Source organism: Genypterus blacodes, unplaced genomic scaffold, assembly GCF_046128005.1.
Source record: "Genypterus blacodes isolate CSIRO-AG114 ecotype Tasmania unplaced genomic scaffold, CSIRO-AGI_Gbla_v1 ptg000056l_1, whole genome shotgun sequence".
NCBI classification, from domain to species: domain Eukaryota; kingdom Metazoa; phylum Chordata; class Actinopteri; order Ophidiiformes; family Ophidiidae; genus Genypterus; species Genypterus blacodes.
The window spans coordinates 497,735-518,473 of record NW_027466868.1 but is presented as its reverse complement, the minus strand read 5'-3'; the positions used below and the strand labels follow the sequence as shown (position 1 = coordinate 518,473).

Genomic DNA, 20,739 nt, shown 5'->3' with positions numbered 1-20,739 from the left:
CCTGTAAACAACTAACAAGGCCTGTCAACAGCAGCTGACAACTATTTGTTTTGGCGTGAGGATTCATTTATAATTTTAGATATTAAATATATATACAGTATATCATTCTAAAATCAGGTTAAGAATTTTCTTGATTGTACAACCAGATGGTGGCCATTACAGTTCATACCTCTGCCAAGGCAGAGTAGTCATCAGATTATAATTCCGTCTCTGGTTGATGTAATTTGACAGGTTGAGTTGACATTCTACATTTGATAAAAATTAAAGTTTAGGTCAAATGTGGGCGTGGCCTATATTGGTAGACGCAGATAGACCCAATGAATGTGAGGTCTTTAGATTCTCTGACTTAAGTTGTAGGCAAGTGGTAATTGCAGCGCCACCATCAGGCCGACTCGTACCAAATTTTAACAAGTTCCTCCCTGGATTATGTCCAACCAGCATGACGTTTCATTGAAATCCATCAATAACTTTTTGAAATATTCTACTTACAAACAAACAAACAGACCATAAGAGACTTAATCACTTGTTTAGATGGAGATTTTCAAGCCGAGTCCTGCAATTGCGAAAAGACTTCAGATGGCTAAAAACGAGTCAAAGAAGGAAACTCCTCTCAGCTCGCAGTATTCGTGTACATTTTCTCTCCTGCTGTCTAGCTAACGTCTCATTATTTTGCGGCTGCTGTCATCGAAGTGTTCAAACTCATAAAACCACATCGGGGGATCTCCTGGCCTACGGAGGTTTACCCGCTTCACGCCAAAACCGCGACATTCAGAACCAAACGGGAGTGAAATCCTCCGGTTTGTCCGTGTATTCTGTGTTTAGGATAGTATCCTGAGGCATTCTGGGTAAAGAGTTGAATGATATTTTCAATGGTTCCAGACAGCCAGCGTTAGCAAAGGTGTTATTTTTGTTACAATACCTCCTGAAAATAAAGTCTATTTATCTGAGAAGAGACAGATTTACAGTAATGCAGATGACAACTTAGAAACTTATCAGATTTTAAATGATGTAAAACAGATATAAATGAAAACATGTACAGTTCATTTGGTTTTGAACACGAAACAGAGATGTATATGCGTCAGTACTGAGTTCGATTTTATATATTTACCATTTTATTACATTGTAATGTTGTGACTGCGATAGAGAAAATACAAAAAAGGAATATAAAGTAATTTTTCCAAATGTGTGTCTTGCCCTCTTTGCTTCTTGTAACGCAACAGCAGACGACTTGAGAAATTCCATGACCTTTTCTGAAACTGGTGGAATATTAAATCATTGCCCAAAACATTTCCAGAAACATAAGAACACACACACACACACAAACACGATAGAAACTCCTTGTCACATAAATATACAATCATGAACATACAGTATAGCGGCGATCTTTACATTTATGGCTTATGTCCCATTAAAAAAAGAACAATATCCCCCTTTTGCTGTTTTCATGTTTGAGGTGAGAACAAAAACGGTTTCTCCTTCTGATTCTGTTCCCTTTTGGTAACTTTGAGAGAAAACTCATTTTCTGGAAAATTTGGAGAAAAATTGGGGCGGCAGTGGCTCAGTCATAGGGACTCAGCTGGGAACCAGGGGGTCACGGGTTCGAGTCCCTGTATGGACCAAGAGAGCGGACTGGCAGCTGGAGAGTTGCCAGTTTGCCGCCAGGGCACTGCCAAGGTGCCTGTGAGCAAGGCACTGAACGCCCAACTGCTCCACGGGCGGCGTATCATGGTTGCCCTGCGCTGACCTCTCTGTAATGCATGTATGTGTGCGTGTGTGTGTGTAAGAGGGGCATGCAAGACAAATTTCAGAATGACGTGTTTGCATGTGATTTGACCCAATAAAGTTTCTTCTTCTTCTTTCAGTAACTCTGAGAGAAAATGACCCAACAACAAACAGAAACACAATCATCAGGTTGGGAACCCCTGACATACAGAACGCACAGGCCATCTGTGCACAAAAGGCCACGGTTCAGATCCCTGTAATGTGTCTAAGTGCTCCTGAGCAAGACGCTGAACATTCAGCTGCTAAAAGTGGCAGAGAAAACCACAAAAATAATCACTGTTGTCATTCAAATCGATTATCTCTTTGAGATGATCAATATATCTTTGGTCAAAATTACCCAGCATAAATATCTGACACATGGATTCTAACTCGACTACTAGCAGTTCAAATCACTTTTCCCCCTTACAGCAGCGATCCCAGGCCTCAAGGTTGGGATCTTTGCATTATTACATGATTGAGCAGCAAAATGATCTGCTTGATCTGTTATTAAGTTTTCTGTGGAAGTCTGAAATGTGCTGAGGGCTCCACCTAGTGGCTAAAGTAGCAGTAACATCAAACATCAACAAACACAATCAAGAAAATAAAGACAAAATCTCTCCAACCAGAAGTTTAAACATTCAAGTCTTCATAAAATTAACTAATAACATCTAAATGATCCATCCTGTGTATCTGAACTCATTCCCTCAAAATGAGCTCCATAGTAAAATGGTCATAGGTTCAAGTCTTCCTTTCTATAACTGTAACGTTACTCAATATTAACTCTCAATATTAACTATTTCCTATAGTCATCAGAGAACTTCACACGTGTGTTTGTGTGTGTGTGTGTGTGTGTGTGTGTGTGTGTGTGTATGTATGTGTGTGTGTGTATGTGTGTGTGTGTATGTGTGTGTGTGTGGACAAAGACAAACAGTAAAGCTGAAGGAAAAACCATACTGGCCTTTTCAAGTCTACGTGGAAGCATTCAGGAGGAAAATCGTCATCTAAAAACAATTCTGAGAGTACAAACACAAGAAGTGGAAGACGTGGGATTGGACAGATAGTTCGGATTGGTTTAGCCCAACATGGACTCGTCGTCCACCTGCAGCCGCTCGAAAGCCGAGGGGCGACGGGTGCAGGGCAACCTGAACAGAACTGAGAGGAAAACACGTCCTGGTTAGTTTGCTGGCTCTGGAGTCTGCTCACTTTAAAACAAACAAACAGGACTCAGCAGAAGAGGTAAGGTATGAAGTGAAGATGATATAATAAAAAGCATCAGCCAATGGTGCCGACTTACCCAAGATGGTGATGAGAAACAGCAGGGTGCCGATCACCAGGCCGACCACCAGGTAGACGTAGTTGCACGCCTCCTCGGCCAGCAGGCAGCGCCCCCGTGCCAGGGAGCCGTTGTTGGGCAGCGGCGGCACGGACAGCAGCCGGCACATCAGCGGGTAGAGGTCCACGCTCTGCAGGGAGGACATCCGGTAACCCTGGCGGAAGCCGGGGCCCGTCGCCGCCAGGAAGGAGTGCATGCTGGGTAGGGCGTTGTCGAAGCCGTGGTCGCCCACTGAAGTGAGGAAGGGGAGGGAGCAAAGCAGGGTTAGAGGTTATTGAAGCGTATGTGAACACTCAGAGCCATGAGGTCTAGATGGACGAGTGGATCAAGTCCCGTTCTCCTCTCTCCTAACATACCAGCGCCACATCTCCTCTTATAGACGCTTTCACATGCAGCTACACCTGTTATCCCCCCATGCTGGTAATGGTTTAATATACAGCAAAGCTTAAATGAATCCAGTGAAGTCCATTACGTCTGGGCAGCTTGTTCCCCCGCTGCACGATGGTCCAGCCCTCATCTGCGACCAGTATGATGGGCTGCACACGCACGTTGTTGCGGTAGTGGAGTCTGTCCGGGATCGACTGCTTCTGGTAGGCCGTCATGTGGGGGTGGCACTTACTGAGCAGGGCGAAGACGGCATCTGGGTCTGTGGAAAATACACACACACACACCCACACACACATGAGAGCTTGTCGTCGCCAGATGGCCTTGGTGACGTGACTGGAGAGCGCCCACCTCTGTGAGGGATGAGCGCTGCCACGGGCGAGAGGTCCACCACGGTGTAGTTGTCGGGGTGGAGGCAGTCGTTCAGCCGTATGAGGCGGTCGGCCGAGCACTGGGCCATGCCGTGGTCACTGGTTACCATGACGTTGATGTGACCCCACAGGCCCACGCGCTCCAGCTCCGACATCAGCAGGCCAATGTTGTCGTCAACCTATTTTGGGGAAAAGAGTTTTTCAGGACCAAGCGAGCTCCTCTGAGGTTTTACCTTCCACCTACACGCGTCCGTACCTCTTTCAGCACCTGGGCCATGGCGGTGTCGTTGTCAGGGCCGAACCGGTGACCCGACCGGTCTGGCTCCTCCCAGTACATGGCTGCGAACATGACCGCTTCCTCCTGACGATATGAGACGGAAATCACACAATGTCAGACGGAGACATTTTCAAAGACCTGCTTTGTTTGTTAGACGTGACGTGGCTCTTTACCTTCTCGCTCCCCACCAGCCACTTCGTCAAGTTCCCTAGCCGCTCCTGGAAAGTCACGTGGGAGTTGTACTTGAAGAAGTGCGTTGGCCTGCGGTTGTGGATGATCACGTCAGAGCCGGGCCACATCGCCACCGCCGTCTTGTAGCCGGAGTCCAGCGCCGTGACCCAGAGCGGCTCGGCGTCGTTCCACCACTCCGGGTCGCTGTTGTTGCCGATGCTAAAGTGCTTTTTGGTGGTGGGGTCGTACATGCGGTTGGCCAGCATCCCATGTGACTCGGCGTACAGCCCCGTCATCTAAAGAGCCAAGATGACGCCACAGAATACTTCATCCAGTGCATTCAGACATTATTAACCGTTGACATCATCAAACAAAGTGTGAGGAAAAACACTTTACCAGGCTGTAATGGTTAGGAAACGTCTTGGTGATGAAGACCGTGGTGAGCTGCTCAACCAGGACCCCCTGGCTGTACAGGAGCTTCAGGTTCGGCATGGGGAACCTCTGCAGGTAGTCGGCGCGGAAGCCGTCGAACGACACCACCAGCAGCGGCGGAGGGCCCTGATGGGAGCTGGGGATCGTCACGTTATCCGCTGTGGCCAGGGGGCCGAAGGCACAGAGGAGGCCCAGCAGTGCTGTGAGCGACATGCTGAAGAGGAGTGAAAGGAGAACAACACAAAGCAGATGTGCATGTTTACATCCCTAAATCTGCATTTGTAACAAAACCAAAACGTGCAGGTGACTGCACCGAGTGAAACCTCGAGTGAAACCGAGTGAAACCTCAAAAAGAGGAAATGAGGGTTCAAGTCGACCTAAACTTTATAAAGTTTCATCATCGCATCAGACACAAGAGTGATGACGGCTCTCTGGATGATGACATTTTAACGGTCAAGTCTCACTCTGCTTGTCACAGCGCCACCCACAGGTCAAGTCACATTCCTATTTATTTTGCATGAGCTGTGAGTGTGCACCTCAACACAGGCTGGTGTAAATCCAGATTCCCACGGCGTCTCTATGAAACTCTTTAACAGGATAACGCTGCGGTTTGTTGACAAATGTTTGTGTCTGAGGAGTTTCACCATCATCACATTACGACCCTGTGCTGACTCGGCATGACCTGACCTGAGTGGAGACATTGTGAACACATTCCCATGGACACAGCTACTAAAGGAATCTGACCACGCAGCATCGCTGTGAGACGACTCAGACGTTGATGAGCCATAACCTGAATGTTTATCCTCTTTCTATCAGTTTTGTTTCGAAATACAACAGATCCAAGAGAATAAGCAGGAATGTTAAATGCCTTTGAGCCATTTGCCATATTTACTCAAGGAGTGAACTCTCAAGTGGAGAAGTTAAGCATTACGTGGTACAAAGCGAAGAAAAAACAACTTATTAAATGCATTTATCAGTTAGAGAGAGAGAGAGAGAGAGAGAGAGAGAGAGAGAGAGAGAGAGAGACACACACAGAGAGACACAGAGAGAGAGAGAGCTTGTTAACCTTACAAGCATTCTTCAGGAGTCAATATCAAAACAATAACACGCAAGCGAAGGCATTAATGACTAAGTTAAATTAACTTCTGTTAAAGGAAAAAACTTAAGATATACAAGAAGCTACTTTGATGTTGTTGTTGTGAATTTGCATTCGTACGTACACACAAACAGGTGCCGTCAGCTGTCTGCGGCTAAAGACGCTGCAATCTTCCCGCAGCTAATGCTAACCAGTGGTTTATTCGCGTTACCTGTGAGAATGTGTTGTTTCGCCAAAGGATCACAGTTTCCCTCCAGCCGGAAACATCACCACACCGACAACACCAAGTTTCGAAGAAGCATTCCCCGCATCAACTTCCTCAAAATAAAGCCATGTCGGTGTTGTCGAGCCAGCGTCAAAGAATGGTCCTATTCCGGTTAGCCATTTCAAAATAAATATTTTTTTTAACCCCTGCGTAACACCACACAGTTTAGTAAAAGTGATAGTGATAATGATAAGGTAGTGGTAAACTCAGCTGTAGTTTTATTCTTTTAAAAATAATTTATCTGAACATTTATGAGTCACAAAACACTGATATTATGAAATGTGTTTCTGTGTTTTCTTCTTCTCTCACAACGTATGTATGATTTAATGATTTAGAATCATTCCGACTCCGTTTCAATGTAATATAATGTAATAATGTAAGGGGTAAACATTTAATTAATTGTTTTGTCTCTATAATTGTGTAAATTGTGTATTTTTCAATCAGTGATAATGCAACATGAGAGCGACGACTGTATTGGTGCTTTTAAGTACTTGTGGGGAAACTCGGACATCTGAGATTTTTCTGGAGGCAACTAAATTCAGTAAAACTATAAAATCCAACCCGCTCCTTTTAAGCATTCTATTTTTTCCACAATATCTCCTTATTATAGAATGTATTGAAGTTGAATGGCGGTAAGTTTGAGTTAAAGGATTCCTAAATGAATAAATGCAGTGTTCTGTTTTCAAGTGTATAATTTCATGACCTGTAAGGAATTCTGCACAAACAGCAGCAGCAAACACGTTTTAGATGATGGTCCTTTAAAAGTGCACAGTGGGGTCAAACAACTGCACAAGCAACCCAGTTTCTCTTAGTTTGTGGGTTCAGGTGTGAAAGGTCACCTGGAGGGAGAATATGTGTCTAATGTCTTCTCCTTTAAGGATCAACGCTGTCTTTCCTTGGCATTCCATTCACGTCTTCCTGGTCCAAAGTCCAGGGATGGTTAACGATAAGGTAGGCACGGTTGGCATCGCAGTCACTCTTTCCTGACGACTGCCACCTCCAGACAACCTCCACTTCTTTGCCCCTTCGCCCATGATGGAACCCATGAGTGCAAACCTGTACGAGACCCCTCAGTTCTATGAGACCCCGGACGACGAGAGCATGTACGATTCGGTCCCTGAAGACACCTACGAGGTGCCGAGCGACGAGCCCTCCAGTATTACGGCGGAGTACCTGAACACCGTACGGACCAAGGGAAGAATACCTGCTCCGCCTGCACTCCCTCCACCTCTCCCTCCGATGGGGGAGAGGAGAAGCAGGTCCTCCTCTTCATCGTCTTCATCGTCTTCATCATCGTCCGCCTCATCCCATTCCAATGCTGAGGACCAAGAGAAGGGGGAGATGGAAGGATGGAGAGGGGCGGCAGAGAGAGACAGGGAGGACAAGGTGGAGGTGGAGGTGGAGAAGAAGAGTGGAGAGCTGAAGTGGGGCAGTGGGTACCCAGAGGTGGAGGTGGACAGAGGCAATGCGTCACGCAGGTCCTCATCATCCTCTTCATCTTCTTCATCTTCCTCTGAGAAAGAGGAACCTGTGAAGACGTCGGAACCATCTATAACTCTATATACTAAGGTAGACAAAAAGCTGTGTGTGTGTGTGTGAGTGACATTATCAAGTGATTTGCCAACACTGTATTCTTTTTGACATTCAGTCGTGTGTGTGAGTGTGTGAGTGTTAAAGTTGACCTCTTGTATCACATCTTATCTGTGGTATGAGCTATAAAATTGCAGGACATTAAAGTCTACACACACACACACACACACACACACACACACACACACACACACACATGCCTCCCCCCACACACACACACACACACACACACACACACACACAATTGTACATTCATATCAGTTGGTGATGTTCAAGGTCAGTGTGTATCAGTGTATCTTCAGAGTGTGTGTGTGTGTGTGTGTGCGCATATTTCAGCAATGGAGGTAGAAGTCAATTAATAGGTCATTGTCCATGGTGCTCTCTCTCCCTCTCTCCCCCCCCCCCCCCCCTTTCTCTTCCTCTCTCTCTCTGCCTCTCTCCCCTTCTCTCCCCCCCTTTCTCTCTTTCTCTCTCTCTCTCTCTCTCTCTCTCTCTCTCTCTCTCTCTCTCTCTCTCTCTGTCTCTCTGTCTGTCTCTCTCTCTCTCTCTCTCTCTCTCTCTCTCTCTCTCTCTCTCTGTGTGTATGTTGTGTACGGGGGAGTTACTCTAGTTCTAAAAATAAATTGAACTGACAAGAATGTTCTGACTCAGTGGTGGGATAGTTGGAGACGGTTCCTCTCTCATGGCCATGTGAATTCCCTCTGTGTGTGTGTGTGTGTGTGTGTGTGTGGGTGTTGATGTTCTATCTATCTATCTATCTATCTATCTGTTTAACTACCTCCACACACACTAAAGTCCAGTTGACCATCATAAATCAGACACTTTGCATCAAGATCCAACTTACCTCTGACTTACCTCTGCCAAGTCCCCAGCAGTCCAGTTCTCTCACTGATGAAGGTCATTACAGCGCCACCACTAGGCCGATCGGTACCAAACTTTTATGACTTCTTCCCTGGATCACGTCCAGCCTGCCCACCAACTTTCATAGAAATCGGTTCACATTTTTTCAAGTAATCCTGCTGATAAACACACGGATGCTGCACCTTCTTCTTTCATCAGCAGAGTTGCAGCATTTCATCCAATCAGCTGCATTCTTCCATCAAACAAACCAATCATATTTGTCCTTAGTTAGAAGTGGAAACCTCCAAACCCCAGCTAAGAATTCACAGCATGGGACTGATGATGATTCAGTGTCACCCGGTTAATCGGGGGTGGGGTGGGGGCACCCATGGGTGTCTGGATCTGCCTTCTCCTCACTGCCACGTTACTGCTTCCACTGACACACACACACACATACACACCCCTCCTCCACCCTAAGGGTTATTTTTGACCAACGCTGTCACACACCACTGCTGAGGCCATTTGTACAACTTGAACTCCTCACACACATACACACACAGACACACTCACACACACACACACACACACACACACACACACACACACTGTCACACTCATACTCAGCTGACACACTGACAGAGCCACTATGGGACCAAGCAGGCTTCACCCAGTGGACCTGCAGCAGAATCTGGTGTAAACGGAGACGGGTCACACACACAGACACACACAGACACACACAGACACACACTTCTGGAACCTAAACACTCAAGTGAGGCTTTTTTTCTTCACTGACCATGACGGATGCTGCAGCTGAAGAAGACAAGGACCCTGATATTGAGCTGTTTGTTAAGGTGGGGGCACTGAAAGTGTGTTTTGATGATGTGGGTGTATGTGTGTGTGTCTGTGTTTGTGTGTGTGTGTGTGTGTTTGAGTCCTAGTTCTGAAATTGCATTTCTGTAAAATTGTCAAAATCTTGAGATTTAATTGTGTTTTGAGAGTGACAATTCAGTTTTATAGTATGGTGTGTGTGTGTGTGTGTGTGTGTATGGGGGGGGGGGGGTCTCCTTTAAGCGTGTGCTTACCATGTTGTTGTTGTTATTGGTGCGTGTTGATTTTCCATGTGGTAACCTGAAACTCACGTGTACAGACAATCTCTCTCTCCTCTCTCTCTCTCTCTCTCTCTCTCTCTCTCTCTCTCTCTCTCTCTCTCTCTCTCTCTCTCTCTTCCTCTCTCTTTCTCTCGATCTCTCTCTCATATCCACTGAATTATTACTGGGGTCCTTTCAGAGCAGCACCTTTAAACGGTCTAAGGTTAAGACGTGCGTGTGTGTGTGTGTAAACAAATCTACAGCTAATACACACATGTTGCAGTATCACAATCTAGACTATGAAGATGTGTGTGTGTGTGTGTGTGTGTGTGTACTCATATATGCATTAAAGAACAAGTTACAGATTGTCTTAGATCGTGTTTTCAGTGCATTGTGTGTGAGTGTGGGTGTGTGTGGGTGTATGTGCGTGTGTGTGTCAGACAAAATACTGTATGATTCCTGCCGCTGACACACACTCCTGAAGGAAACAGTCTAAATAGGCAGTGAGGCGTCTAATGGAAGCCGTGTGGATTATTCATGCTGGACCTGGTGTCTCCTTACTGCGTCCTGTTTCAGCTTAGCACACACACACACACACACACACACACACACACACACACACAAACACACACACACACACACACCATCAACCACCTCAAACCTGGTTCATTTGGTTTAAAAGACACTGATTGATCTCCGTCTTCTTCTGCTTCTCTTTGTCACATTTGCATGTTGTGTGTCTCCATGTGCTGCAACTGTATGTGTGTATGTGTCAGGGGAAGGTGTATGTGTCTGACATTGTATTATATGTATGAATGTGTGTGTCTCTCTGTATGAATGTGTGTGTGTGCGTACAGCTCGGTTCACAACTTGACAGTATTTCAGTTTTGTCCTTGGCTTTAAACCTAATATGTGGAATCGCATCACTATTGAACTCTGCGCTGTAAACCTAAAGTGTGTGTGTGTGTCTCTGTGTGTGTGTGCAGGCTGGGAGTGATGGCGAGAGCATCGGGAACTGTCCATTCTCTCAGCGCCTCTTCATGATCCTCTGGCTGAAAGGAGTCGTCTTCAATGTGACCACCGTGGACCTCAAAAGGTAAATACAAGATAGGCAACATGAACGGATCAACTCCGTCTCAGGCCATTTTAACCTGTTTTTACTGTCAAATCCAAGGTTTAATTGTAGATTTATAGCTTCTTTTTTTTTTTATTTACGAGGAAACCGACCGACCTCCACAACCTGGCCCCCGGCACGCACCCGCCCTTCCTCACCTTCCAGGGAGAGGTGCTCACCGACGTCAACAAGATAGAGGAGTACCTGGAAGTCATGCTGGCTCCACCCAAGTAGGCCTCACACACACACACATCAACACACACACATGCAGGAATATAGAACAAACTGGCACCCTGGCTAACATGGAATGAATCCCTCAGGTATCCCAAACTCGCCGCCAAGAACCGCGAATCCAACACGGCAGGAAACGACATATTTGCGAGGTTCTCCGCTTACGTCAAAAACACTCGACCGGACAAACACCGAGGTGAGCGCGACGGACCGGAATTTGAGTGACAGATTGATGATTTTATGTAGGTTAGGTATACATGAAAGGTTTAACTTTCTCGGTTTGTGACCTTTGACCTTTGGCCTTTACCAGCCTTGGAGAAGAGTTTAAACAAAGCCCTGGCTAAGCTGGATCGGTATCTGATGGACGCGCTGCCAGACGAGGTCCAGGTGGGACGCCCCATCGAAGAATCCAACCGTAAATACCTGGACGGAGACGAAGTGACGCTGTCCGACTGCAACCTCCTGCCCAAACTTCACGTTGTCAAGGTAACAGATCTCCCGTCGCTCGATTTCTCAACACTCCTCTGACGATGTTGCGTTTGTTTCCTTCAGGTGGTTTCAAAGAAATTCCGAAACTACGACATCCCGTCCGAGTTCAGAGGGGTGTGGCGCTACCTCGGCAACGCGTACGCCCGGGATGAGTTCACCAACACCTGCGCGGCCGACGTGGAGATTGAACTCGCCTACAAGGACGTGGCCAAGAGGCTGGGGAAGTGACGGCGCTCCGCCATCACCGCCACCCGCAACCAACGCTTCTGTACGCCTTGTTTCAATCACAGCGTTTCTCTTTCTTCGCCTTCACTGAAGAAGAGGACAAACATGACGCGGCGGCACAGCCTGGGTTGTGTTGGCAGCACAGCGCCCTCTTGGTTTCCCACCTTTCAACCAATTTCCCGCCAAATCTGAAAAATACAGGCGGGTTGAAGATGACACCTTTCCCATGATGCCTTGTTTGTTTACATAATCATAGCTGTCATTTCTCCAAATTAAGAGTGTAGTCAGGAGAAGGCTGATTTGATGAAGAGGACAGAATAACAGAAACGTTTGAATCTTCCCTCCATTTGTTAATTCATCAGCGAAATTCAAGCGCCAAACTTGCCTTAAAGTATTGATTATTTGAGGTCATTCCCGCTCGTAGTTAATCAGTCAGTTACAATCTTAATAACCTCTTTGTCTGTCATGTTTGGCTCCATGATGCAACATTGACACTTTGAATCCAGCGATCTGAGGTCAAATCTCAGTGGAGCCTTAAATGCTAATTTCCCTACAAAGTGATAATGGGATGAAGCACAGTCTGCATCATTTTAACTGGGCTTTTCTTCTTCTTCTTCTGTGGATTTGTGTATAATTTAATTTCCACATAGCAGAATTCTACAGTCAAATGTGAAAATGTTAAGAATGTGTTTCAGCCAAAAAAACTAGATATTAGGGTATTAACACAAAATGTCAATCCCTCCAATTATCATTTATTTAACCCTTTACTTTCTGACTAGATTGATCTGCTTGAGAAGATTCATGTATTGCTGGAACTTACTTACTTAAAATAATACTTTGTTTCTTCCATGCTGGCGTTGACACAAACTCATACTGTGAACCGTTGCCTGAAAAGGTTATGTAGTATGTTTCAGAATAATTAATCCCCCGGTATTGGAGAGAAAAGACCCTTTTCAACCAGAAACAAAGAGAACAAAACGCATAAACAAACCGTGTTTACCCCAGCTGCTGTGTTGTCATGTAGTCAGTGCACTGATGGTAACGAATGTCATTTTAATTATGAGTGCCTTAGTGGGAATCAAGCTCTGGTCTGCCTTCAGATCTTTATTCCTGTACAGTAAATTATAAATGATTGACTATGATATGAATGTGAAAGATTAATTATTGATGTTGCTGGGTGATAATGAAAATACACACAAACATAATGTGTCTGTAAATGATTGCAGCTCCATTGTAATTATTAGAACCGTGAACCCATCGTGTAAATGTGCTTATTTGAATAATAAATCTATTTTCTCAGAGAATGACGGTGAGAGTTGTAACTGCCGGCACAAACACACAAGTGAGACTGAGTGTGTAATGATTGTCACACAAGGTTTTTATTATGGTCCATAGTGCGAATCATTCCGTTCAAAGGAAATTGCAGTAGAAGAAAGCTAACCTGCTAGTTTGTTTATGCAAATGGATGCAAAGTTAGGTTTGCTGTGTTTTCTGCATCGTCCTTTTTACACTTCCTTTTCAACATTATCCATTATCCGGTGTGACTGAGAAGAAGTGAAGGATTAGGGATTGAGTCAGGGCTCAGCGCTCACCAGGAGGCCACAGGTCCACTGATCACGATGACCAATGGCTGAGAGCTAATTGTGACTTGCAAGTTCTTCAATTTTCAGTCCGGGTGACGCATGTATGTGAAGATAAACAGCCAGTTGCGTCTAATGACCAGCAGGTAGCAGCAGATGGCAACTAGACTTCATCAGTCCGGACAGCATGATTTTGTTAGGGATCGTCACATTGTTGTGGATAATTCCCGTTTGATCGTCTGATGCCATGAGACGTCATTGCACGTTACTTTTTATAAGAACTTTATGATATAGGCTAAATGGATATACAGTACACACAGTATATACATACAGTACATTGTATAATGTAAATAAAGATGTACTGGTATGCGATGTAGTTTACCTGACACGTGCAATGCCAGTTAATGTTCTTTATGGGTTGTTTTGCATGTTTGCTTTTTTATGTCGCTACTAACTTATATTTCTTCAGCCAATCAAGAAAAGCAAATGCAACTCAAAATGCTCTCCATATGAAATCTAATTACACTATGAGGGGACACACCGATCAGTTATGTCACAAGTTAGATCTTCTAGTCTGAAGGCCTGAACAAGTTTGAATGTTTTTTCTCCCTGAAAGTACAAAGAAGTTAGAAGAGCCTGAAGCCATGAAGGAAATGTGAAGACATTTGACTAGGTTTTAATGGATTTTCCAGCAAAAAAATGCTTAATATTTATATATGCTGACCTTTTTACGTTAGACTAGTGTCAGTTGGTTTAAGTATGCAGTAGTGGTTAATTGACAAAAAACTTACGATTAAAACAAAACAATAATTCCTGTGATTCAGCAAATACCAACAGTTTCTCATGAGACGCAGCTGCGGCTCACATTCCTTGTTGTAACATACTTCAGATAGTTTCCCTTTTCCGCGTCTTAATTATACGTTTTATTCAGTGGGTGTTACGTTGCAGACGGTCCCTAACCCTCCTGCTCGGTTCTGTAAGTGGGCGGGGCAAACAGAGAGCTCGTGCTCGGGCTGAATCTCATCGTTCCAGTCCGGTGGAACACAACAAGCGCCTGGAACGGCGGCGCTTCGCCCGGATTTAGCCCCCGACCTGCGCGTTGTTACGGCACTCTGGAATATCTGGAAGAGAAAAAAGGTAAACCACCATGTATGACAATAAATACCCCCTGTTTTTAGAGACGGAAACGCAGGCGGCGGTGGCGGAGGAGGCGTTGTGGGGGGGTGTCGACTTGTCACTGCGGCGTTGCGCGTTGTTGTGAAATGTGTATGTGTTAGCCATTTGGATCCGTTAACGTGAAAGCTAATTTGCCGTGAAATGCGGCCCAACGGCACCACGGCAGTCGAACCACAGCGGGAGTTGAGTAGCTAAGGGCGAAGCGAGCCGAATCTCAGTCGGGGTTTGGAATCCCAAGCGCCGCAGCGGTGCGAGCGAGAGGGTCTCTTTGTTATGTATGACACGGCGGCTTTAGCTAGCTTCTAAATGAAGTGATACAAGGTCCAGCCCGGGCGTCCTTCAGTCCCCCCGGGCGGGTCCATCTGTCTCTGCCCGCTTTAGCATCACCGTGGAACCGGGAACAGGTTGTTAAGGAAGAAACTCCCAAGTCATGGCTGCTGTGTGTGCGCTGACTTGCTACTTCCTTAACGGCGTTTTTTATCTCAAAGCGACGTTCAGTGTTTAATTCGGAAGAGCTCCCGGCTGATTGATTTATCTTATTTCAACAAGCATGCGTGCAGAAGAGAACAGGTCCAGCTGCATTCTTCACTCTCATTAGTGTCACTTTCAGCTTCATTCCCTTGTGTGTTGACAGATCTAAAGAGGTGAAACAGTGTCAAAGCTGTAATAAAGCACTTATGAAAGATAATATGCCATTTACTTTAAACGCTGAACTGTAGAAACAACCTGACGCGTATTCCTGGACAAATCTCTCCTCTAACATGGTGCAATCTTGATTATTGTGATGACTATTACCACCACAATTTAATCAGGATATGATCTAAATTGTTTTTATTGGCAAGTGTGTGATGTGTCTCTTGTGTTGAACTTGTCAGGCAGGCTCATGTTGCCTCTCCCACAGTGCTGAGCCACACAGCTCACACAGTGTAGTCAGTCATTTGGAGTCTGCAACCATTAGTAGGATGTAATCAGATTATGTAATCCATACTGATCTGATTACCGGAGCTGAATCTTGCGTCGTTATTCCGGGTAGAAGGCAAAGCGTGATGATATGTCAGTTCTTAGATGCTGTACGATTAATTGGATGCCTGCACGTCTCTCTGGGTGCTTGTTGTTGTCAGATGTTTGACTGGGTGTGGACCACACACTCCCACACAAACACACAGAAATATCCCAACTCTGATATTCAGTCTTATTCACTGTGATGCAGTGTGAACGTCCTCCTTCCTGCCTTACGATGGGACAGTGAGGTAATGTTCGGAGCTGTGGCCTTCCACAAGTGAGCCTCCACGGACTGCCCCCGGCTTTATAAAGAGCTCTTTCAGATGCCTTTTTCGCCGGTGCCCCCGGGGATTATATATATATCTGGAGGAAAAGCAGCTTTGCTCCAGTGGCATGCTTCGCTGGCAAGAAATGGTTGGTAGGAGGTGGCGGGGTGCGTTTGGTTTATCTTGGGTGGGAGAGTCAGCGGAAGCAATGAGCAGTGGAGGAAATAAGCAGAGCACAGGGCAAAGGCTACACAGGAGAGGTTTAGAAAGGGAGATAAGAGGGGAAAAGACTTGTCCTCTGTCAACTGACTCTAATGTATGTGAATGATTATTGAAACATAGCTGAAACAACACAAAGCGTGTAAGCAACAATGTTAAACCAACTGCAAGTGTAACAAGTGATGCGGTTGGGTTGGAGGATGGATTAAAGATGGGCGGGAGCTGTAGTGAGGTGGAACACTTCACCTTCTTGTGATTTCAGGGCTTCTCTTCTCTTTGCTTTAGAAGAGGAATAACACACACGTATAGAACCTGCACACTGTCGCACACTCAACCCAGTCTACGTGTTCTATCACCAGTATAAATGAAGCCGTGAGGATTAGATTGGGGGCTAAACTCAGTGATTTAAGAGAGATTGTGTTCGAGTCGGTCGCCCACTCTCCACTTCCTTACGAGGCTGCAACACACACTCCCTTCCTTACAGTCGCCGAGCTCCTTAATTAGTGTTGCACATCTGCACCATTGAGAAACGATCGCAGCAAGAGCCGGGGACGCTTTTGCAGGGAATGCCGTTTAAAAGCCGCATCCACACAAGGCCCATCGCTCCCAACAACCGGCAGGTTGTTGTTGTAGGCCGGACGGAGGGGAGAGGGGCTTGCAAATCGAAAGTGTTTCATTAATTGATACCAAAAAGTATTGTGAAACACAGGGGTTTGGGTGAGGTCATGTTCGGGAGAGAGGAGTAGATCAAGGCAGCTACGGAGCGCCGTGTTGTTAAGTGTGTGTGTGGAGTGTGTTCATATGAATGTGTTTTGGAGATTAAGCAGTGTTAGAGTGAAGTCGAAACTGTCTTCACCCAGACAGCTTGACAGTGTGACTCTGTACTTATGTGTGCGCTCGCGTGCGTGCGTGTGTGTGGCTGAAGTGACAGACGTATGAGAATGAATAGAGAGTGTGCACGTGTGTGTGTACTGTATGTGTTTGTGTGGTGTCTGGGCCTCGGCATATGGCTTTGTCCTGCTCCAGTGGATGCAGCAACACCAATGCCAACACAAAGATACACACACACACACACACACACACACACACACACACACACACACACACACACACACACACACACACACACACACACACACACACACACACACACACACAATGACCGGTATCAGAGAGCCGGCACGCTGGACAGGATCAGCATTAAGCCATGTGTGTTAATGTGTGTGTGTATCTCTTCATTAACGATGAGCCAATAATTTTTCACGGAGGACGAGCAAACGGCTTCACACAGATGGAAATATTCCCCACATTTGTCCACAATCGGGATCGGTTGTGGTTACAGTGAGCTCGTTTGTGTGCGTACGTCGGATTGCACAACAGTTTGTTGTCCTTCAGCAGCACTATAGAATGAAGTATAGTGACATCATTGATTCAGAGAGCCTGTGGGTCACATGCTCACAGTGAAATGGGTCAAATCAAATCATCAGAAACCAGAGAGTTTATTTTTATTTTTCATTTATTTTGATATCCCAGGCGGGCCAGGACGGGGTTGTGTGACTGCAGGGTTGTGTGACTGCGGGGTTGTGTGACTGCAGGGTTGTGTGACTGCAGGGTTGTGTGACTGCGGGGTTGGGTTGGGTCTTTGGGTGGGATTTCCTCTCTTTGTTTTTGTTTGTTTTGTTTTTCTCTTCCCTTCTTCTCTTCACCACAGCCCATGATGCGATTTGTATATACACGTTCATATACTGTAAATACATTATATATTATTTAATAAACGTAGAGTCTACTCTACTCTAGACTTTTGCCCTTTGACGCTGGTTAATTCCTCCTCCTTTTAGCAGCCCCAAATTCGTTTCATGAGGACAGCGAGAGGTTCACTGTCTCTCTCCAGCGTGGGAACTTTTGGTGGCACTTGAAGTGTTGAGCTGTCCAAAGACTCTACTCTCCTCGAAATGACCTCCAACCACACAAACCCAACAGGTGTAGAGACAGGGAGGGGGAGAGACAGGGAGACGGACAGACAGACAGGCAGAGTATCATACCATATCAGCAGGGACAAAAGAAGAAAGGGGGGGAGACAAACGGGAAAAACAGAAAAAAACAAAAGAGATAAGGGGCGAAATCAAGTGTTTTCCAGTGAGCACCGTGAAGGCTGACTGATGGAGGGGATATTTTACTGAGGTTATCTCTGTTGTTGACTATTACATATTTTGTGCAGGTGAAATCGTCTTCCTGGTAAGTCAAGCTATGAGGAGAATGCTAGAATGTCGACTCACTCACCCACTCTGGAGCTGGTTGGACTTGATATTCCTGAGGAGGGGTGCGGGGGAAGCTGCTCTCTCGCCGCCAGGTCACGGGCTGTTCGGCTTTGAACCGCGCCGTTCTCCGTGCGTCAATCAATCGAGGGTCTGTGTTACAGTGAGAAAGTTATGCAACTCAAACTCTATTTACGTGACAAAGGCGGCGTTGTCCATGTGGAGAGATACACTGAGTGAGCTTGTTGGGGTAATATGATGACATTTTTAGACTTGTGATCCAATATTGCCAAACGGCTTCAATGAGTGTGGTTGAAGTGAGGAGATAAAGAATGAGGTTGGGTTTTTGTGTCATTCGTCTCTTCAGCCAACGGTGTTTAAGTGTTTCGCCATCATCTAACTTCCTGCAAATGATAACGACACAATTAAAGGGAGAGGAAATACAGAATGAACATTTTTGAGTGTGTGCCTGCCCCGCGTTCCTGCCTCGGTTTGTCAGTCGAGTCCCTCTGGCACGTCGCCTGACAGGGAAGCTCGCTAGAGGACGCATTTCTTCATCCTCTCCGTGTCTTCTGCAGATCTTATTCGTCTCTTTGAAGTGCTTTATGTGAACAGGAGCACATTTGTATGGTTAAATTGTGGATCGGTTTGCTTTTAGAACAAAGCTCTGAGGCCATCAGCGACTCTCTGAAGAACACATTATCATTGATCTTAGGACCTCACACGGCTTTGATAAGCTTCCCGATCCGGGCTTCTGTGAGACTCTGTGGGAAACCATCACGCCCGGCTCTTTGTGTCTTACGACGGGAGAGAAGCCGGAGCAATGCCTGTTACTCTGGAGGGCTTAATGAATAATTAAGAGGCGGAGCTAATGTGAAGAAGCTCATTAAGATGCAGAGTCACGCTGGTCACCATGGTAGCAGAGCCATATTATCAATATCACCTCTCCATTAGCCACACAGCGGGCAGGCTAGCACTCGCTGCTACGCTCTTAACTCGCCCTGGAAGTGGAAGGATGTAGACAGGATGGAGGAATTCTGTTTTCCTGGATTTGGGGATGGCAGCAGCACCGCCTTGGAGAAATTCAAGACCCGATCCAGTCCAATGTCACTGGCACTGGAGCTAAAGCAACTGCTGTTAACTGAATAACCGCAAAACACGGAAGATGCATACCTGTGTGTGTGAAAAGTCCAGCCTGTCTTTATTCAAGGAAAACTGTAGGTTCAGGTTTGATCTATAATTGATGTACAAACCTGCATTTAGAGCATATTTCACTACTTCTTCGCTTATGCAACAGGCTCTTAGTGAATGTTATTCCAGTTCAGTAGAATGTTCTTTATTTTAGACCCGGAGTAATGCATCGGAATTAATCTGGACCTCCCTGAGCCGGCCGCCCCAGGACATCACTCCAGAGCTCCCAGCTATTTTAACTTTCAGTCACCGATGCAAAGAAATAAATGAACAGAGTCTTCAGCCATCTGGCCCCGGTCTGAACAATTCAACATGCTGGAGAGGAATCTGGGCAAAGGCTCTGATTAGGATTTCTCTGGAAAGATATTAAAAGGCTCCACTGAAGATTATGCCGACAATGATGCACTATGATTGTTTATACTCCTAAATCCCCGCGGTTTCACTGCAATCCGATAGTCGGCGGCACGCAAACGGGAGAATAAAAGCGTCCAGGATGAGGAAGAGTAGGAGTAAACGGGTCTGAAACAGAGCCGGAGGTCGCAGAACGCACTAGGATAGACTTCCTCTCTGCTCACGCCGCTTGTTACAGCCTGGTTGATGCAATAAACCCAACAACAACTGTACTTTTAAAGCTGAAAATCACTGATATTGTCTCTGGTGGCGCTCCGAGCGCGACGCTGATTTCTCCCCGGCTTGAATGATTCAATTGTTTCTGTCTTCAGCACCTTGGAAACCTACAGGGGTTTTTGTGCGCCGGTACCGCTTCCGACAATGAAAAAGCTACTCAGCAGGTTGTTACGTTATCATCTCCAGTTGCGAAGTATCATATACGCTGCAACCTTAGCTGGCTGTCAACACACACACGGGAGGGCTCCACCAGGCCGGTGCCGCTGAGAGCCAGAGGGCTCTCTGCCAGACAAATTAAGATCTTGAATTAGAAACCAAGGGGCAAACTGAGAGGAGATAGATCCTCACCGGGGGAGTGAATTGCTGCTTTGCCCTTTTCTCCACAGATTACGGTGCACGGGCGGCGGTAGGAAAGCCTCCTGTCAAAGTTGTGCTTTCCTATCACCAGTTTCCGTCTGGAATAAGATGGATGCACGAGGCAAAACGGTTTAGGCGAGAAATCCCACTCTGACTCGAAAAAGCTTTTCATTCAGGAGCTCAATCCGGGCGAGCAATCTTTGGTGGCAACTAATACATTACAGCAACATGTCGTCCTCTATAACTGATGACGTGTAATACTATAGTAATACCCAGGCTACACGTCAGTTGCCGGACTTGTGTTTGCCCCGTGTTGATGCTGTCTGAGCTCAGGGTGCTGCTGGTACACTTTGCACTGCACCGACTCGGCGAGGAAGCTGAGCAGTGAATTTTCAGGAA

The 20,739-nt window shown here is 46.1% G+C and overlaps 3 protein-coding genes across 5 annotated transcripts in view; 2 read left to right on the top strand and 1 right to left on the bottom strand.

Moving 5' to 3' along the window:
• Positions 1-1,094: 1,094 nt before the first annotated feature.
• Positions 1,095-6,176, bottom strand: enpp4 (ectonucleotide pyrophosphatase/phosphodiesterase 4). 2 transcript variants are annotated; one of them, XM_076152450.1, is made up of 9 exons: positions 6,037-6,169; positions 5,622-5,685; positions 4,694-4,943; positions 4,300-4,593; positions 4,106-4,210; positions 3,830-4,028; positions 3,567-3,740; positions 3,056-3,325; positions 1,095-2,913 (listed from the first exon to the last, which is right to left on the bottom strand). In XM_076152450.1, exons 3-9 carry the CDS (start codon positions 4,940-4,942, stop codon positions 2,834-2,836), a joined length of 1,371 nt encoding a protein of 456 aa, XP_076008565.1. In that variant the 5' UTR covers position 4,943; positions 5,622-5,685; positions 6,037-6,169; the 3' UTR covers positions 1,095-2,833. The 2 variants fall into 2 exon arrangements, with proteins under 2 accessions (XP_076008565.1, XP_076008564.1); XM_076152449.1 differs by lacking the exon at positions 5,622-5,685 and having other exon boundaries at positions 6,037-6,176.
• A 3,138-nt stretch (positions 6,177-9,314) lies between these two features.
• clic5a (chloride intracellular channel 5a) lies at positions 9,315-12,047 on the top strand. Its single transcript, XM_076152480.1, has 6 exons — positions 9,315-9,371; positions 10,595-10,704; positions 10,827-10,952; positions 11,043-11,149; positions 11,264-11,439; positions 11,506-12,047. Exons 1-6 carry the CDS (start codon positions 9,315-9,317, stop codon positions 11,668-11,670), a joined length of 741 nt encoding a protein of 246 aa, XP_076008595.1. The 3' UTR covers positions 11,671-12,047.
• A 2,196-nt stretch (positions 12,048-14,243) lies between these two features.
• mgat5 (alpha-1,6-mannosylglycoprotein 6-beta-N-acetylglucosaminyltransferase) overlaps positions 14,244-20,739 on the top strand; it is a 53,917-nt gene continuing 47,421 nt past the window's right edge. For both annotated transcript variants that reach the window (XM_076152402.1, XM_076152401.1), the window contains exon 1: positions 14,244-14,384. The gene's annotated coding sequence lies outside the window, so the exon portion shown is untranslated. The remainder of the gene's footprint in view (positions 14,385-20,739) is intronic.